We start from the raw sequence: 15640 nt of genomic DNA on the forward strand, positions 1-15640 counted from the left end.
GAAGTAGCTGCTCACACCTAGGAAGCGTGAGCAGCTCAGCATGCCTTTCTGAACACCTTTCAGTTCCTTCAGGGTATTGAGCTGCACAAGCAGGCTTAACAGCATTATTCAAACCCAGGCAAGGCCCCTTACCCCAAACTGCAAAGCAGTGAGAGGAGAGAATAATTAAGGCCATTGTAGTTCACCCATTGCTCCATTCAGAGCTACAACCCCATCCTGCATAAGAGACACACACAGCCACAATCGCCTTCACCTCTCCTAACACCATGGGATGTTGACTCTGTAGACATACTGGCAAAGTCTAGCATTAGAGTGGAGCAGAGCATGCCTAACAAAGCAGCTGTCTATTCTCTAGCCCAGAACAAGCTACTGTGACTAAGCAGACTGGGCATGTGGAGAGAGGATCTAATTATTCCTTTTCTGCTCTGATGGAAGTGGATTCTGCTTTACTTCCTGCTCAGAGGCAGCTCTGTTGCTCCCGCTCTTACTTTAGAAAGGCTGGTGTAAACACAGTCAGAAGGTTACAGTGGCTGGCATGGATTAAGAGGAGGCAGCACAGCTAGATTCAGGTGATTTCAAAAGTGGCAATGACAAATGCTTTTTATTTTTAAAGTCTACGCCTGACAGCAGCTGTTGTTACTGCCACCTGTTCCACTACCCTAGCTGAAGGCACTGCTGTAGAGGATTTACAGATTGGTCAGGCATCAGATCCTAACCTTCTACAAAGCCCTTGCTCAGTCAAGTCAGTCTACAGCTACCAGGTTGATGTCCCTGGTGATACTCTGAGTGAGAGGTCCCATTGTGTGGCAGCTTCATGTTTTCATAGAATATCAGGGAGATCATCTAGTCCAACCCCCTGCTCAAAGCAAGGTGAATTCCCAGGTTTTTTTTTTTAAACCCTTGTTCCCTAAATGGCCCCCTCAAGGATTGAACTCTCAACCCTGGTTTTAGCAGGCCAATGCTCAAGCCACTGAGCTATTCCCCCCCAAATCTCCAAATGCAGACAAACAGCCTTATGTCCCTAGGGTATATTTACTGCTTTTAATTTAGTCAACAAACATTGTGCTGTGCAATCACACTGAGTTAAGACTCCCCACCCACACGTCACCCTCCCTTGAGTTTCCCCATTCTACTAAGTAGTAGGAAGAAAGTCCTGTAACAATCAGAATGCCTGAATCCACCAGACCCAGCTGACAACTCCCCCACTGGCTCACAGTACAGGATTTCTGTTTCTAAAACCACCACCATACAAATTAAACACAACCAACTTAGACAGACATGAGGGCTGGTCCCATGTAATTTCTATGGCCAGGCTTTCACATATTCCCAACGCCTTAGGGAATAGAGGAACAAACATTAACACATTCCTCACTAGAAGATTATGGGGTTGCAAAGGAGAGCAGAGACTGAATCCAGTTTTACCAAGAGGGCATGGAACTCAAGTGGACTCAGCTAGCCAGCCAGCCTTTGACTGGGTAGCACCAGCCACATATTGCTAAGGAAGTTGTTTCCTTCCGCCTCCATTTCCCTCTAATGGCCCAGTTCAAAGCTCCAGTGAATATGCTGCCTCCTTCCCTCTCCAGGCTCTCTGTTCCCTCCATGCATGGCACGACTCTGGAGAAGGATTCTGTTTGGAGAATGAGACCAAGTTGTGTGTCGGGCTCCCGAACAGATAACTGAGTGGCAGAGACACTTAGGGGACTCCCCTCCACTGCAGGTCTTTCTGGAGAAGTACAGTAATAGCTACTGAATTATGAATCCTCCAGCTAGTACACGCAGAGGACAGAAGACACAAGACTCCAGTTCACTAGCATCTGTCCTTGCCCTCAAATTCCTTCCGCTCATGAGGGTTATCCATCTCAAACAACGCTCACCTACTCCAAGCCAAATGCCTCAGCATAGAGCTATTCAGCTCTCCACCAGGTATATTCTGCCACCATTATGAGACATGTATCTCACTGCACCAGGTCAAACGCCCAGAAACAGGCACAAGCTCTTGGGGGACAAGTCTGCCATGTATACAGCACATCAGGATCAGAGTGCTGCTGCAGTTCTGGGCATTCAGACTTGTGTCCTTTTGCCTGATCTGAGGTCCCAGGCTGGGGGACTGGTTGTGTGGATTCAGTAGCTGAAGGTGTTGATAGAGTTGAAAGCATACCTGGGAACCACTCAGTCTCCCCCTTCTTACCCTCTGGACTCGATCACAGCCTCATTCACATCAGGAGGGTGAGCAAAGCCCAGTTTGCACTGGCTGTAGTGTTTCTGATCAGGGCCTTGGAGGGTGAACTACACTAACCGAGACAAATTCTACCCACAGACATGATACCACAACCATTTTGTTCAAGCTCCCCTCAATTCCTAGAGCTTCTCTCAACCACTAGGCAGCTCAGGAACTCCCACCCTGGCATGTAGAAAAGCAATGGAGTCCCTGACTGAGCCCTTTGCCAGGTGCCTGGTTTTCCCAGTTCTAGTGTATTCCAGGTCGTCCAAGGAGAGCACAGTCACTAAAGTCTGGGACAAGTGATTCCAGAAAAGCAGTTCCTAACAAAAGGAGACTTCCTATAGTGATTCCCTTCCTGGCAGATAGGCCAGGACTATTTCACAGCTTACAGTCACGTGTCAAGTTCTAAGGCACCACAGTGATACAAGGCCAGACAGGCCCCAAAGAATTGTGTTTTCCCCTTTGTGTTGAGCAGCTCTCCTTGGTGCAGCAGGCAGGAAATAGCCCTTTCCACTTGCAGAATGTGCCATAAATCCACAGTGAAACCAGGAGATCAAACAGACATGGCGGTTTAGTTTCATGAGGGAGGGAGAGGTGATGCACCAAGTATGCAGTTGGTGCCCTCTGAATGCCCTGCAGGTGGCCGAAGTACATCTCCCCTCCATGTCACTCGTATGGGATCCAATGAAAAGTAGCACGGATCACAGGATGGGCCGCCTAGGTTGTGTTTTCAGGTAGCTTGTCACGGCTCAGCCCATACTGAATGCTCACATTGTGGTCCAGCTCCTCCAGCTCGGAAGGGAGGGGGATGCCCAGTTCTCCCAGGTAGAGAGAAAGGGCTTCAAAGGAATCCTCCAGCTTTGAGAACGGGGGCCTAAGAAAGAAGTGATAAGACAGGTAAGAGAGGGGTCAACAGGACAGCAGCAGCCTAGCTCCTGGGACAGTGATGGGGAAAGGAAGACAGCAGCAAAACACTCCTCCATGAAGTGAGGACACAGCAACCGAAATGCCCTGGATATTAACGCACACCTGCCGTCCCACTCTGACCCACTTCGCAGAGCAACACCTTCCCAGTGGGGGCAGGAGGAGGGGGCATCCTCCAGCCTGAGAGAAGCAAAGATACAAACTGAAGAGAACCAGAGATCAGACCCAGGCCTCACCCCTTACCTGCTCTCTGGTTCCAGCCTGCAGCAAATGGCAGCCAGAGGGAAGAAGGCTGGAGGGCAATCGGCAGGAACAAACTTCTCCCAGAACAGCTTTACATTGAGGCCAAAATCCAGTGTGCGAGGGAGGCAGTCAGGGTCAGCGTACACCTGCCCGATGATCTAGAGGGGAAAGAACTGCTCAGGTACAGCGATTGTAGCAGCAGGGACAGCAGCTGAGGGCTTGCCGGTGGGGGCTGCTCAGTCTCTAGAGCTAGGCTGGCTCCCTGGAAACATTACAATTCGTGTCTGGTTACAGGGCAGGGGGAGCAGAGCTAGAATTGTACCAGTCCCCAGCTACAGAAGGGCTTGTTGCATGAAGGAGGATCAAGGCGACACCATTTAATACAGGTAAACCTCACAGGCAGTACAGGGGCTGACCCTAGAACTCTCTCCCTGCTATGGCAGAGGAAAACTAAGCCCAAGTTCAATCCCCCCCATCCCTAGAGTATAGCTGGAAGGAGTACGATACAACCTTAGCTTTAGTGCAGATTGTGCAGTGTCCTAGCCACGGTCAGTCCATGCACTGAAGTAGGAAGCAATTCCTCTGCTGCCAGGGTATTAACATCTCACAGCATGCACACAGCCCTCCATGCTGTCATTATGCTATCAAACCCCTCCTCCCCCAACACAGCTCACATGCCAAGGAGCTGGGGGAAGGCAAGTGGGGATTTGCAGTGAGCTCTGAAGTACATTGCAGGAGCAACAGGAGGGTGACAAAGGAGGGAAGGAAAGAAATGGTGCATCAAACACATTATTACAGAGACCAATCAAAAATCTCAGAAGGGAAACCCCAGCAGAGGAAAGAAATGGGGAAGAAGACTGTAGAATACACAGGACATTACTTAGGTTCTCTGCCTCTGTCTAAGGGCTTCTAACACTGAACACATTTTCCACTGAATTCTACCAGTCACCTTGGACACAGAAGGCCAGCAGTCAAAGCCTAGGAATGTAATTGCCTGACTGGGTCAGACCTGTGGTCAATATGGTCTAGAATCCCATCTCTGACAGTGGCCAACAACAGATGGCTCAGAGGAATGTGCAACAAACCCCAGAACAGGCAGATGTGTGATAATCTGCCCCCCCCGAAAAGGTCTCAGCCTGATCCCTAACACCTAGATTGATTTAAGACCTGAAATATGAGATTTTATTTCTCTTCCAATACTCTGTTACAATACTTTATACTAACTGGATGTTCTTGTTACCCATATAAATACAGTCCCGCTTTGAATATTGCCAAGTTGTTGACCACAACCACATCATGTGGCAAGTAGTTCCACAGTCTAATTGTGCATTGTATAGAAAATTATTTTTATCACTTCTAAGTTTTCTAAATTTCAATTTCATTGAATGTGTGTGTGTTAGTGTTAGTTATGAGATAGGAGGAAGAGAACCTCTCTGTCACAGATATTCTATCTATCATGTTTCCTCTTATGTGTCTCCTTTCTAAGGTAAGCCAATCAAATTTTTTCAGTCCCTCTTTATAAGAATATCTAGGCCCCTACTCATTCTTGCTACTGTTCTCTGCACCCCACCTGCCATTTTGCACTAACCTTCAAGATGGTTACCAGCCGCGTTCCCTCTAAGCTGCACAGTGGCAGGGCCACCCAGGAATGATTGATTAGCACTCGATAAGCAGAGGCAAGCACAGCAGTTTGTGTTCAGGTGCCCCTTCCCGCACTGCTCTGCAGCCACATTGCTCCTGCCCTCTCTTGGAGCCCCTGGCCAACTGCTCCTGGGATTCTCCTGCTTGCTGTGCAGAGCGGGTGGGGGGGAGGGGGGCACTGATGTCAGGATGTCCCCCTCCCTCCAGTCCATGTACCCCATCTCTGCAGAGCAGGGGAGGAGGGACAGGTCTCAGGAGCAGGAGAGCTCAGCTGCTGCAGTATGAGCCTTTGGTGAGTGCCTTAAAGAGACAGAGCAGTGTCTCAGACTTCCCCAGCAGCCAGCACACATGCATTCTGTCTCTGACACACACTTCCCAGCGCATACTTGTGTTATTTCTTGGTACTTCCTGCAATGCACATATATGTTCTCTGTAATTTTATTCTTTCAAAGTGCTGTTATTTTATTTTTTTTGACTGGTTTATGCATTTCATAATTTTATTTCTCTCTCGGGTTTAAATTTAATTGAGTAGTGAGTTCTAAAATACCTAACCTGTCCTGGCTGGAGTAATTATCCCAATGGTAACTTAACAAATAAATATATATATCATATCTAGGTTTTTTGTTTCTACTGGTGGCGCACATCACCTCGATATTGGTGCACAAAATTAATTCTGCACTTGGATGGAAAAAATTAGAGGGAACATTGGATACCAGTACAGTATTCTAGATGAGGCGGTACCATTCATGCATGAGACATTTTTTCCATATTCTTCACCCAAGCATTAAGAGGAAAACTCCAATTCAGGTCTCCCTGCCACCCCTGATTGCTCTCACTTCTATACACATTGGGTACTTTAAAAGGCTGTGCTTTCCTTTAGGAACAATCTGTACATAACGCACATCTGGCTGGTGTTGCAAGGGAAGGAGGTGGGGAGAAGTTTTAGGCACACAGGATATTGGTTCTTGGATCTGTATCAGACATTCATACCATGGAGAAAAGAGATGGCCTATTTTCTACATACAGCAGGAGTGGGGCAGAGAAGTCGCTGTGCAGCCAGACCAGGCATATTCCTTCCAGAAGCAGGATCTGCGAACTGAGCCCCACTTTTCACCTTCAGACAGGTTTTGACCACCTCTCTAGTGTCAAATCTCACCCTTACAAAGGCCCTGAATTACCATGGCTAATTACAGGCTGGAGACCCAGGGTTCAGGAGGAGGGAGAAGGAATCTCAGCTCTAACCTACCATGTTGCTGGAAGATGCCACCTAAATCCCAAGATTTTTGCACTAGAGCCAGATTTTCTCCTTCCCAGCACCAGTTCGAAGTTTGAGGGAACTGCACCAACAGAGCAGTAAGTGCCCTCTTCCCTCCCACCCCCACACTAAGGGGAGTGAGATGGGCATGCAAGGTGCAATTCCCCAGACTCGTCCTAGCCACAGTACATTTGAGTCAGGAACCCCAGGCTCAGCTGCACAGAGCTGCTTTCTGTTGTGTATGGAGAGGAAGAGGTAGGACAGGACCCCGGTGATGTTTGGAAGCCCTCTTGCTCAGATCCACTAGATACCCGAGTGTGGCCTGGACTTACCTCACAGAGAACAATCCCAAACGAGAAGATGTCCACAGTCTCATCATAACTCTGCCCTGCAGGAAATACAAGACAGGCGACTTTGTGAGCTAGGGGTGTTCCTAGTGCAGTCAGGCCGAATAGCATCCCATTGTACAGCAGCCTATATGCCAGCCCCAGGAAGGATTCACAATCCAGGCCCAGGCAGCCTAGCAGGGCAGTGAGTGCTCCGAAGTGGAGTCAAGCACAGCCGTGCTCAGCCAAGTAAAACATGACTTTTCTCAGCAGCATCCTGGTGAGGGTTGGGGAAGAGGTGTCCCTGCCTGCACAGATGCACTCATGACCATTTTACAATGCTAGATTTGTTTCCCAGGCAGAGCTGGGTTTAGTCACTGATGTGGGGGAGCAAGAGGGTTTCTAGCATGGCAAAGCAGCAATTAGCATGTACATCTAGAGCAGCTGCATCTAGTTTCAGAGCCTGGTGGCTGCTCCCCACCATGGCTATTTTGCAAGGAAATGAGTGGAATAAAAACCAATTATGTCTTATGTTCAATGCCCACCTTAGCTGTTCTTTAGCATTCAGGTACAGGCTGGAGTAGCCAACAGCCCTCCCGCATTCCACGTTTCTGAAGGGATTGCTCTGTGAGGGCAGAGCTCTCTGGTTTTCACACCACCAGCCTTTGTTGAGCATTTCTGATTAACTGTTATGGTGCTGGCTTAAAGTAGCAGTGAATAAATTCACTTGGTGGCTCCAAACTTACTGGATGCAGCCTGGAAAGGTCAGGTGTATTCCCCACTGCAGTAATGGAAGCATGTTACTGCAAGAGTGAGGCACAAGTAGGATTCCAGGCAGCAGAATAAAGCTGTAAAGTTTCCATGGCAACTTTTCTTGACAGACCACCACAAGGAAGTTTGTGCACCAACCATATTCCTGCCAGAGCCTGGGAAATGGGGACAGTATCTTAGCTGGATAATGACCTAGAGTAAACACCATCCAACAACAGTTTGGTGGCTTCAGTTATCACAGGAGCCTCCACCATAACTGGCATTATCCACAAATTGCAGAGAAGGGAATGGGCCATGGAGCTGAAGGACTGCTTAGAAGGAGGTTAGTTCAGATAGAACAAGAAGCACAGTGGAGAGGCAGGGGTGGAAACGGCAACCGCTGTAGTCAGTCTGTAGCCAAAAAATGTCCATCAAAATCCACTCTCTTTCACTGCCATTACACACACAAACAATTCATTTCCATAAGGCCTATAATACAGCCCAGTTTCAAGGGAAGAAAAAGGATGCTGAAGGGAGGAGAAAGGGTTCTATTGCAGAGTCCTAAATGGCCCCCAGGGTTCAAGTGACTGCTGATGTCAAATCCAGAGAGCCTTTGCCATTCACACTGACAGTCCTTCCAATGCATTTCCATGGTATGCTAAGCCAGTGCTGGCTGCCCAGGAAGCTGGATGCCCAGTTTCTGCTGCAGTGACTGCAGAGGTAATAAATTAAGTGCTAATGATCTCAGACAGCAGAGGGCTGAGACAGGGAAAGCAGGCCCCTGCGCCGAGACATGATCCACAGGGCTGGTCTCTCCAGGCAGAGATAGAGGCCTCCCTCCACAGCCAGGAATGGAATTGTGGCAGGGCCAAGTGAGTGTTGGATCTGGGAAGAGCCCTGGTATCCCAGAGCAGACTATCTTGGGGGCACAGCTGGCAGTTTTCTTGGCAAGTGCCAGGCATGCTATACATTAGCGTTCCTGCATCACTACTCTAATGCCTTGGAAAGCAGGATAACCCTTTGCCAGGCTCCGAAGGGCCCAACAGCACAGAGCTCAAAGGAAGAAGAGGGCAGCATCGAAAGTGGTAGCAGAGAGCAGCAGGATAGGGAGGGTAGAGGCCATAAAACCAGAGTCTTCCCTTTCCCAAGAGATTCCTAAGAACAGCCTGATGTTGAAGTCAGCTGGGCAATACTTGATAGTGCAACCATGACCCTGTTTGCTCTTTCTGGAGGATTTAGGGGCAGTTCTACTTGTTCATGTGTTTGCCTTGCAGCCATGCCCTGGTCACATGGAAGCCCAATTCACGAGAAACAGCTGAGTTTGCATTCTCCCCTCACTCGGGTCCCACACAGGCAGCAGGTCCCATCGGGGACATTGTTTGCCCTTAACCCAGTGCCAGGGAAGATCTGCCCCTCAAGACATATAGCCACTGCCCTCCCCACTCAGTGTGGGGGGAACCATGCAACAGCCGGATTCCCCTCTAGTGTTGGACATTACAAGTTTGCCCCACAGTTCTATTGTACTTCATTTCTATGAAGCACAGCCCATTCACTGCATCCCTAAGGATGTTAGAGACACAAGACTGAAGTTAATTTCAAAGCCAGTCGCATTGTTTCAAGCCTCTTGTTTGTTGCCTCCAACATCTGGATGATAGCAGGTATAGGCCCATTACCCCTCCCAAAGAATCTTGACAAATCTCAGGAATGGGCTCCCCATTTCTTGCTGCTTACATTACTGGCCGCAGGGAAATTTAGCAGGGCTGATGTGCAAGGGAAAGCACATCCACCAGATTTGTTGACAAGAAAGAAGCTTGTGTATTAGAAGGTTTAGAGCCCTAGGCAGCTAATAGATTTGATTGCTGCCAACAGCTGGAGTTTCCAATAATCCTGTCATCCCTACAGCAGTGCCCTGAGGTAGCTCCTCACCTGCCACAGTATGAGCATCTTACCATTTAACATCTCCGGCGCCATCCAGTATGGGTTCCCGACCACAGTATAGCGCTTCTTCCTGTCGCTCTTGCGTAGAGTTCGCTTCTTGACAGATGGCTTTTCCAGGGTGGGTTTCTTTCTCTCTTCCACAATCAGCCGAGACAGTCCAAAATCAGCAACCACCACAGTGTTATCCTAGCCAAGGGATTTAATCACAAACAACTGATTCCCCCTCAGCTCCTCCCAGAGGTAACTCATTAGCACCGAGTGGCTATATTTCCTGTCACTTATAAACTGCACATGAAATGTAACAATAGCAGCAGCTGTGCAGGCAGGCAATAAGGAAGCCTCCTGCAGCTAGCTAGTAGAATGCAGCGAACATGGGAGCCCAGCAGTCTCCCAGGGAGTAGGGGGATTAGAGGTAGAGGGAGACAAGATCAGATAGGGTGAGTAAGGAGAGAAGACAGCCCACGAGTCTTCATGCAGGCATCCAATGAAGTCACCCACAAAAGCTCATGCTCCAATACATCTGTTAGTCTGTAAGGTGCCACAGGACTCTCTGCTGCTCATGCAGGGAAGGAGTTTTAACTCCATTAACTTTCTTACAGTTGCTATAATGCATTTGGCTCTCTATCCAGCTTATCTAATTCTACCCAGAAGTCTTTCCTAGCAAACACCCTGCTCAGATTTGACCTTGGGGGTTGCGGCCCAGAGGTAGATCCGATATTCAGACTAAGGGGACACAGAGTCAGGGCTGAGGGAATGAAGCCCACAGCTGAGATCTCATAGCATATTAAAATAGAGAGAGCGCCCCCAGGATTCTTGGGGAGTTAGTGAGACAAAATGAATGATCAGAGAACAAACAAAAAGGGACGGTAGGTGCAATTTATGGACAAAGGTCAGGAGAGCCAAGTATATAGCTCAACTCAGCAACAGCTAGTGGGGAAGAGGCTACAATAGAGTATAAAGGGTTTAGAAATGGGAGAGGACTCAAGGGTGTGACCAGGATTAATGGAGTGAAAGTAAAAGATTAGGCTATGGAACTTTCATTTATGGGGACATTGAAATGAAAACTGGGATACATGCTAGAAGGCTTACAAGACGGGATCACCTCCACGCTGCCAGGGAGAGTAACCAGAAGGTCTAGTGTGTCCATGGAAGCTAACAGTACATGGAGAAAAGCAGAGGGAGGAGAGGAGAAGGACCATATACCAGCTCACCAGTTTGATCAGACAGTTATGCGAATTCAGGTCTCTGTGGATGATACACATGGAGTGCAAATAGGCCTGAAACAGAGGGACAGGAAGCAGCGTTAGAGCAAGTCTCGTGAATACATCCTTTGGAGTTAACTCCCTCAAAACATTGGTATAAGCATTCAATATTTCCCTAACTACCACGCAGCTTCTGCAGGCCATTATATAACATACTATTACATCAGCCCTCCATGCTTCAACCCAGAATCCTGCAGGAGCAGTCTCAACAGAACACTCAACTCACCATTCCTGAAGCAACTCCTTTGGCAAAGCTGACCTTCTGCTGCCAAGGAAAAGGGTCCTGCAAAACAATGACAACTTCTGAGTGATCAGGTCTCATCGCACTAGCTGGCCACCTTCTGCTAGAACTGGAGAAAGATGATATAGTCCTGGAGAGCAAGATGCTCTATCTACAGGCCAGCTACAGCATGTGCAAAAGCAGGGGAAGCTTCCCTTCACCTGGAGGAACCAGCTTCAAAGGAGAGATGACATTCCAGCTCATTGGGCTCCTTGTGGACACTCAGCAGCAGAAAGACAGTGTTGTGTAGCCAGGGCACCTGTTTCACAGTGGCCAGAGAGCCATCAGGATGCCCATACATGCTCCAGGAGGCATTTACTCACTGCATTGCGGAGGAAGTCCTTTAGAGTCCCCCCTTCAATGTACTCCGTGAGAAGGTTCAGCTTCTTGTCCTTGTACAGTACACCAATGAACTTCAGCACATTGGGGTGATCCAAACTGCGCATCACTTTCACCTGTGGAGGCAGAAACATCCCCCCACCCCCATGAAAGATTGGTATAGGCCTGAGATTCTCAGGAGCTTTACTTACTGGTCCCCGCACTGGGAGAGAAGGGGCACATACCGTACGTGGAGCCCCACTGCACCTCCCAGAGGTATCAGAAGAAAGTCCATTCAAAACTCAACTTTAAGACAATTCAATGATCATTGTTGCCTCTTTTGTTTCCATTATTACTTGATTCTTGAAAGATAGAGATCAGGCTGGAGAGCCCCTAGGCTGGTTATGGTTTAGTTGACAAGACTTCCACACTAGCTGCAGTGTGCTGTATGACACACTTAAGGCCAGAAGAGAAGCATTCAGGTATTTAGGAAGCTGCTTTTCAGAGCAGCCTGACTTTGGGGAACGAGGAAGGCAGCCATTCAATAGGTTGATTTAAAAATTCCCTTCTCTGCTGTAACTAAGTGGAACATCTTCCAGCTCTTAGTCTCTGAGTCAGCTGTTCCCTATTAATGTTTTATACTGGAAAGCTCGCTATACAGGACGCATCCTACGTTTTACACTTATATTCACTAAGCACAGTTCAACCAAATAGCCTCTTAGACTCAGAGTGCCTCTTAGACTTCCTATTCATTAATTTTCAATAAGTCATCTTCATTTTCTGAATAAGTCAGTCATGTTTAATTGTGACATGTTTCCAACCAGGTCCGTTCTTCCCCCAGCATGCTGCTTCCCTGCTAAGATCGCTGGTATGCATTACTACCAGGGGCAGAGAGGAGCTCGAATCCCCACACAACTGGCTCCCTGGCCTTACTTGAGATCTCGCTCCTACCTCTGTCAAGAAAGTCTTCTGTGTTTCCTCATCACAGCGAATCAGCTCCTTCATCACCATCACCTTCCCTGTTGCTTTGTGCGTTACCTGTTGGATACAGACACTGTCACAGCAGGAAGGAAAGCCCTATGAAACCTATAGATGCTTTAGAGCAGGGTTTCCCAAACTGTGGGTCACATCTCCCTCCACCCCGACCAGGGAGAGGAGAGGAAATTCAGACAGACCAGGTCCAGGGAGTTGCAGGAAATTGCCACAAAATAAAAAGTTTCCCATAAGATTGTGTAAGTTGAAAGTGATAAAATAGACACACAAAAGGCCCATTGTGGTGTGGCCCTTTGAGTCCACATTATTGTATCCCAAGAACCCCCGTTAGTGGTTCAGTTTTAACCAGTGCAGAATCTGAGTGTGTGCTGCAGGCTGCTAGAGCCTCTGCTGACAGTATTAACCCTGCACCTGCGTGTGCCTGGAATTACCTTAAACCATACAAGCACAATTAAACAAACATGAAAAGCAGGTCCCCATGCACACAGACCTTAACCAACCACTTCAGCCTCTATTAGTGAAATTACTGAGGATGGTTCCCTTTTTCACGGGTCAAGAAGAACAACTAAGCAATTCTCACCAAGTCAATAGATATCCCTGCTGTCATGTAGCTTCCAGCAAGTGCTAGGTTTCTGATGGGCTTATCGAAAACTTGCTCTTTTGAAATGCTGTGCAGAGATGCACAACTGGAGACTGTTTAGTTGCGACAGCAAGCAGTCAAGGTTCCACATTCGGTGTGAAAAGTGTACTGCAATCTCCAAGGATGGCACCAAGGTGACGACATGTGAGACAGTACCTAAAGCCTCATGGTTTCACTGTGTCACACACACCACCATGCTCTTAAATGCCTGAAAACTGTGCCAGGTCCTTCATGAAAGCTGTTGAAGTCTTATCCAATGATTCTTGGCTTTTTTTTGCATTGCTCTGTGAGGATCTGGGTGCCTTTTAACCTGCAACTCCTTTCACACTGAAATCAGCCTGACTCTGGATTTAGAGCATGACTGCAGGTTTTCTGGAAGAACTTCTCCTCCTGCCCACTCCTTCAGTAATTCAGCTTGGGTGGCAGAGTCTACCTCACTTAAATTTCAGGGCACCTAAACAAGCTGATCTCCTCTTCTCTCAGAAGAGAGAAGATAAATGTTCAGTCCACAGAGAACAGGGTAGAAGCTTTCAACAGAACATTTGGAAACTGGTCTTAATCTCAGAGAGGAAACTGGAAGAGCTTTTCTGTTTCATACTTTGTGGGAACTGAAGAACCCAACAGAAACCCTCAGGCCCTCAACTCAGCATTAAAGAACATGAGTTCCATCTGCAGGACTATTCTCCTGGTGACCCAGGAGAAAAGCAGTGGATCAACCAACTCTCATCATGCAAGAAACTGATTCGGCAGTGCTGACTTGGCTATTAAAAGACAAGCCTCTTTTGGGAGACCCTGAAACTTACATTAGCCAGGAGCTCAGATTTGGGGGGTTTGTGAAGGAGTAATTCTGCTGTAGTTGCAGAAGCCATGGAACTTCTCATAGATAGAGGATGAAATGCAGAGTCCAGCTTTGCTTCAATTACAATTATAAAGAAAGCATAACAACTGACTGCTGATCAAAAGTAATTATCTCCCCAGCTGAAAAGCACATAGCACATCAATAAAACAGACAGATTCACAATTACAGGGTCCTTTTTGCACCTCTGTTTTGTGAAGCTTACTAAATAATTTCTGGTATGTTGTGGCTACAAAGTGTCACTTGCTCATGTTTAGAGTTCAAGATCTTGGGGGACAAGAATTGTAAAGAACATTAGTCTGGAAAGGGACCACGAGCTTGGAGAATCTGGGAAAACGCTCTACTGGAAAGACCAGATTTCAGCCTTGACACCAGTGCACACTAAAGGTGAGCAGTAGAATTCAGCGCTACTCTGATCTAGGTGGAGTGTGAAAACCTGGAGACTCTGGCGCATCCCTTCTCTAGCTCCTATCCAAACGTTAGTCGAGTGCTGAGGAGCACTATGCCATCACCTTCCGCAAAGAGACGTCAGTGTCTAAAGCACAGTGACAAAGGCAAGGGAAGTGAAGGGAAGTAATGAAGACAAATAAATGGACTCTTTAGGCTGGTATAGCAAACAAACTTAAGAACAGTGCTGTTATGGAACTCACTGAGGAGATTTTATCTCCCAGTGCATGCACCAACACGAGAGGAAATGCCTCTGTGCTGTTAACCCCACAGGGATGCAGATGGCAAGACATGCTGCAGAGGAAAAGGTTCTGCTTACCTGGACATGCTATTTGTCTATGAGCAGAGAAAAGAAATATGCCAATTAGTATAGTACCATATCAAAGATTGAACACCTAGCGCTATGAATCCCAGCGCACACTGTCATATTCCCAAGGAAGCACAGGAGGATGATTGATACAACAGTGGTTAAGGAGAAACTGATTCCCACAGCATAGTGGGATGGAGCTCAGGGTACTCAAGAGCTCATACTGGTCCTTGAAAGGTAGGTAGCGTTCAGGAAACTGACTCAAGGATCGGCTATAGTAATACCAGACATCTGAGCAGACTGCAGAAACTCCAATTATGGGGGTCAGGAGGAAATCTGTTGATGCAGAATGCCAAGGAGGGAGCACCTGAAGGGCCCACGCTCCATGGCTAAGATCAGACAGTTAATACAGGGAATAGTAGAGTTACTATTGCAGGAGCTTTGTGTTCTCAAAGGGGCCACTCCACAGATGTTGTCAATACTCAAGGGAGTCGAGTTTGACTGTTAAACAGTTTACCACAGTAACTGTCACTGGATCCCTTACAAGTCCCAGTCTGTCTAGCACAGACTCTTGCACTGAGGGAACTTAACAATACTGAATTGGGAGATTGAGCGGGCACCTTCACGAAGACAGTTCATGTAACAGTGAGTCCTCCCCCTGTCGCCTTGACAGAGGTGTGACCCATTCACTCTGCAGCTCTGGTTATAAACAAACACCTCAGCACACTAGATGCTTGTTAGACAGGCTGCAATTTAAACAGGACAAACTCTCCAGCAGAATGTAAGCCATCTCTCCAGGATACCAGCTACACTCCAGCTAAGAGAGAACTGTGAATATGGTGAAACAGCCAATCAAGCTCCCAGGCCCAGCACGCTACTGGGAGGGAAATAAAAGTCACTTGAGATTTTGTTGTGATGTCTGAAAGTTTCTGTAGAAGGTATATCCTGTAACTTGGGAATTTGGCAGTAAGTTCATGGGTCAATGTTTTGCCCACTCACCTTGATAGCTTGTCCAAAGAATCCTTTCCCAAGTACTTCACCATGTGTCAGATCACAGGGCCGGAAGATCTGCTGGGAATAGCTGGAGGAGGAGCGCAAAGATTCAGAGCGACTGATGTCACGGCTCAGAATGAGAGGTTCCTTTGGGGAGCTGGGTCCAGGAGACTTGGAAATACTGTTACTTCGCCTGGAGAGTGAAAGCAACTGGAAGATTAGGTCAGCTGCAAGGAAGGTCTATTA

At 47.7% G+C, this 15640-nt stretch overlaps 1 protein-coding gene across 1 annotated transcript in view; it reads right to left on the reverse strand.

Moving 5' to 3' along the window:
* Positions 1 to 1106: 1106 nt before the first annotated feature.
* Positions 1107 to 15640, reverse strand: part of LIMK2 (LIM domain kinase 2) — a 44639-nt gene continuing 30105 nt past the window's right edge. Inside the window, 9 exon segments of the mRNA XM_044990162.1 lie at positions 1107 to 3095; positions 3389 to 3546; positions 6617 to 6672; positions 9310 to 9484; positions 10510 to 10575; positions 10787 to 10843; positions 11164 to 11295; positions 12110 to 12196; positions 15401 to 15587. Coding sequence (XP_044846097.1) covers positions 2939 to 3095; positions 3389 to 3546; positions 6617 to 6672; positions 9310 to 9484; positions 10510 to 10575; positions 10787 to 10843; positions 11164 to 11295; positions 12110 to 12196; positions 15401 to 15587 — 1075 coding nt within the window. The 3' untranslated portion in view covers positions 1107 to 2938.

The sequence above is a fragment of the Mauremys mutica genome, chromosome 16 (genome assembly GCF_020497125.1).
Source record: "Mauremys mutica isolate MM-2020 ecotype Southern chromosome 16, ASM2049712v1, whole genome shotgun sequence".
NCBI classification, from domain to species: Eukaryota; Metazoa; Chordata; order Testudines; family Geoemydidae; genus Mauremys; species Mauremys mutica.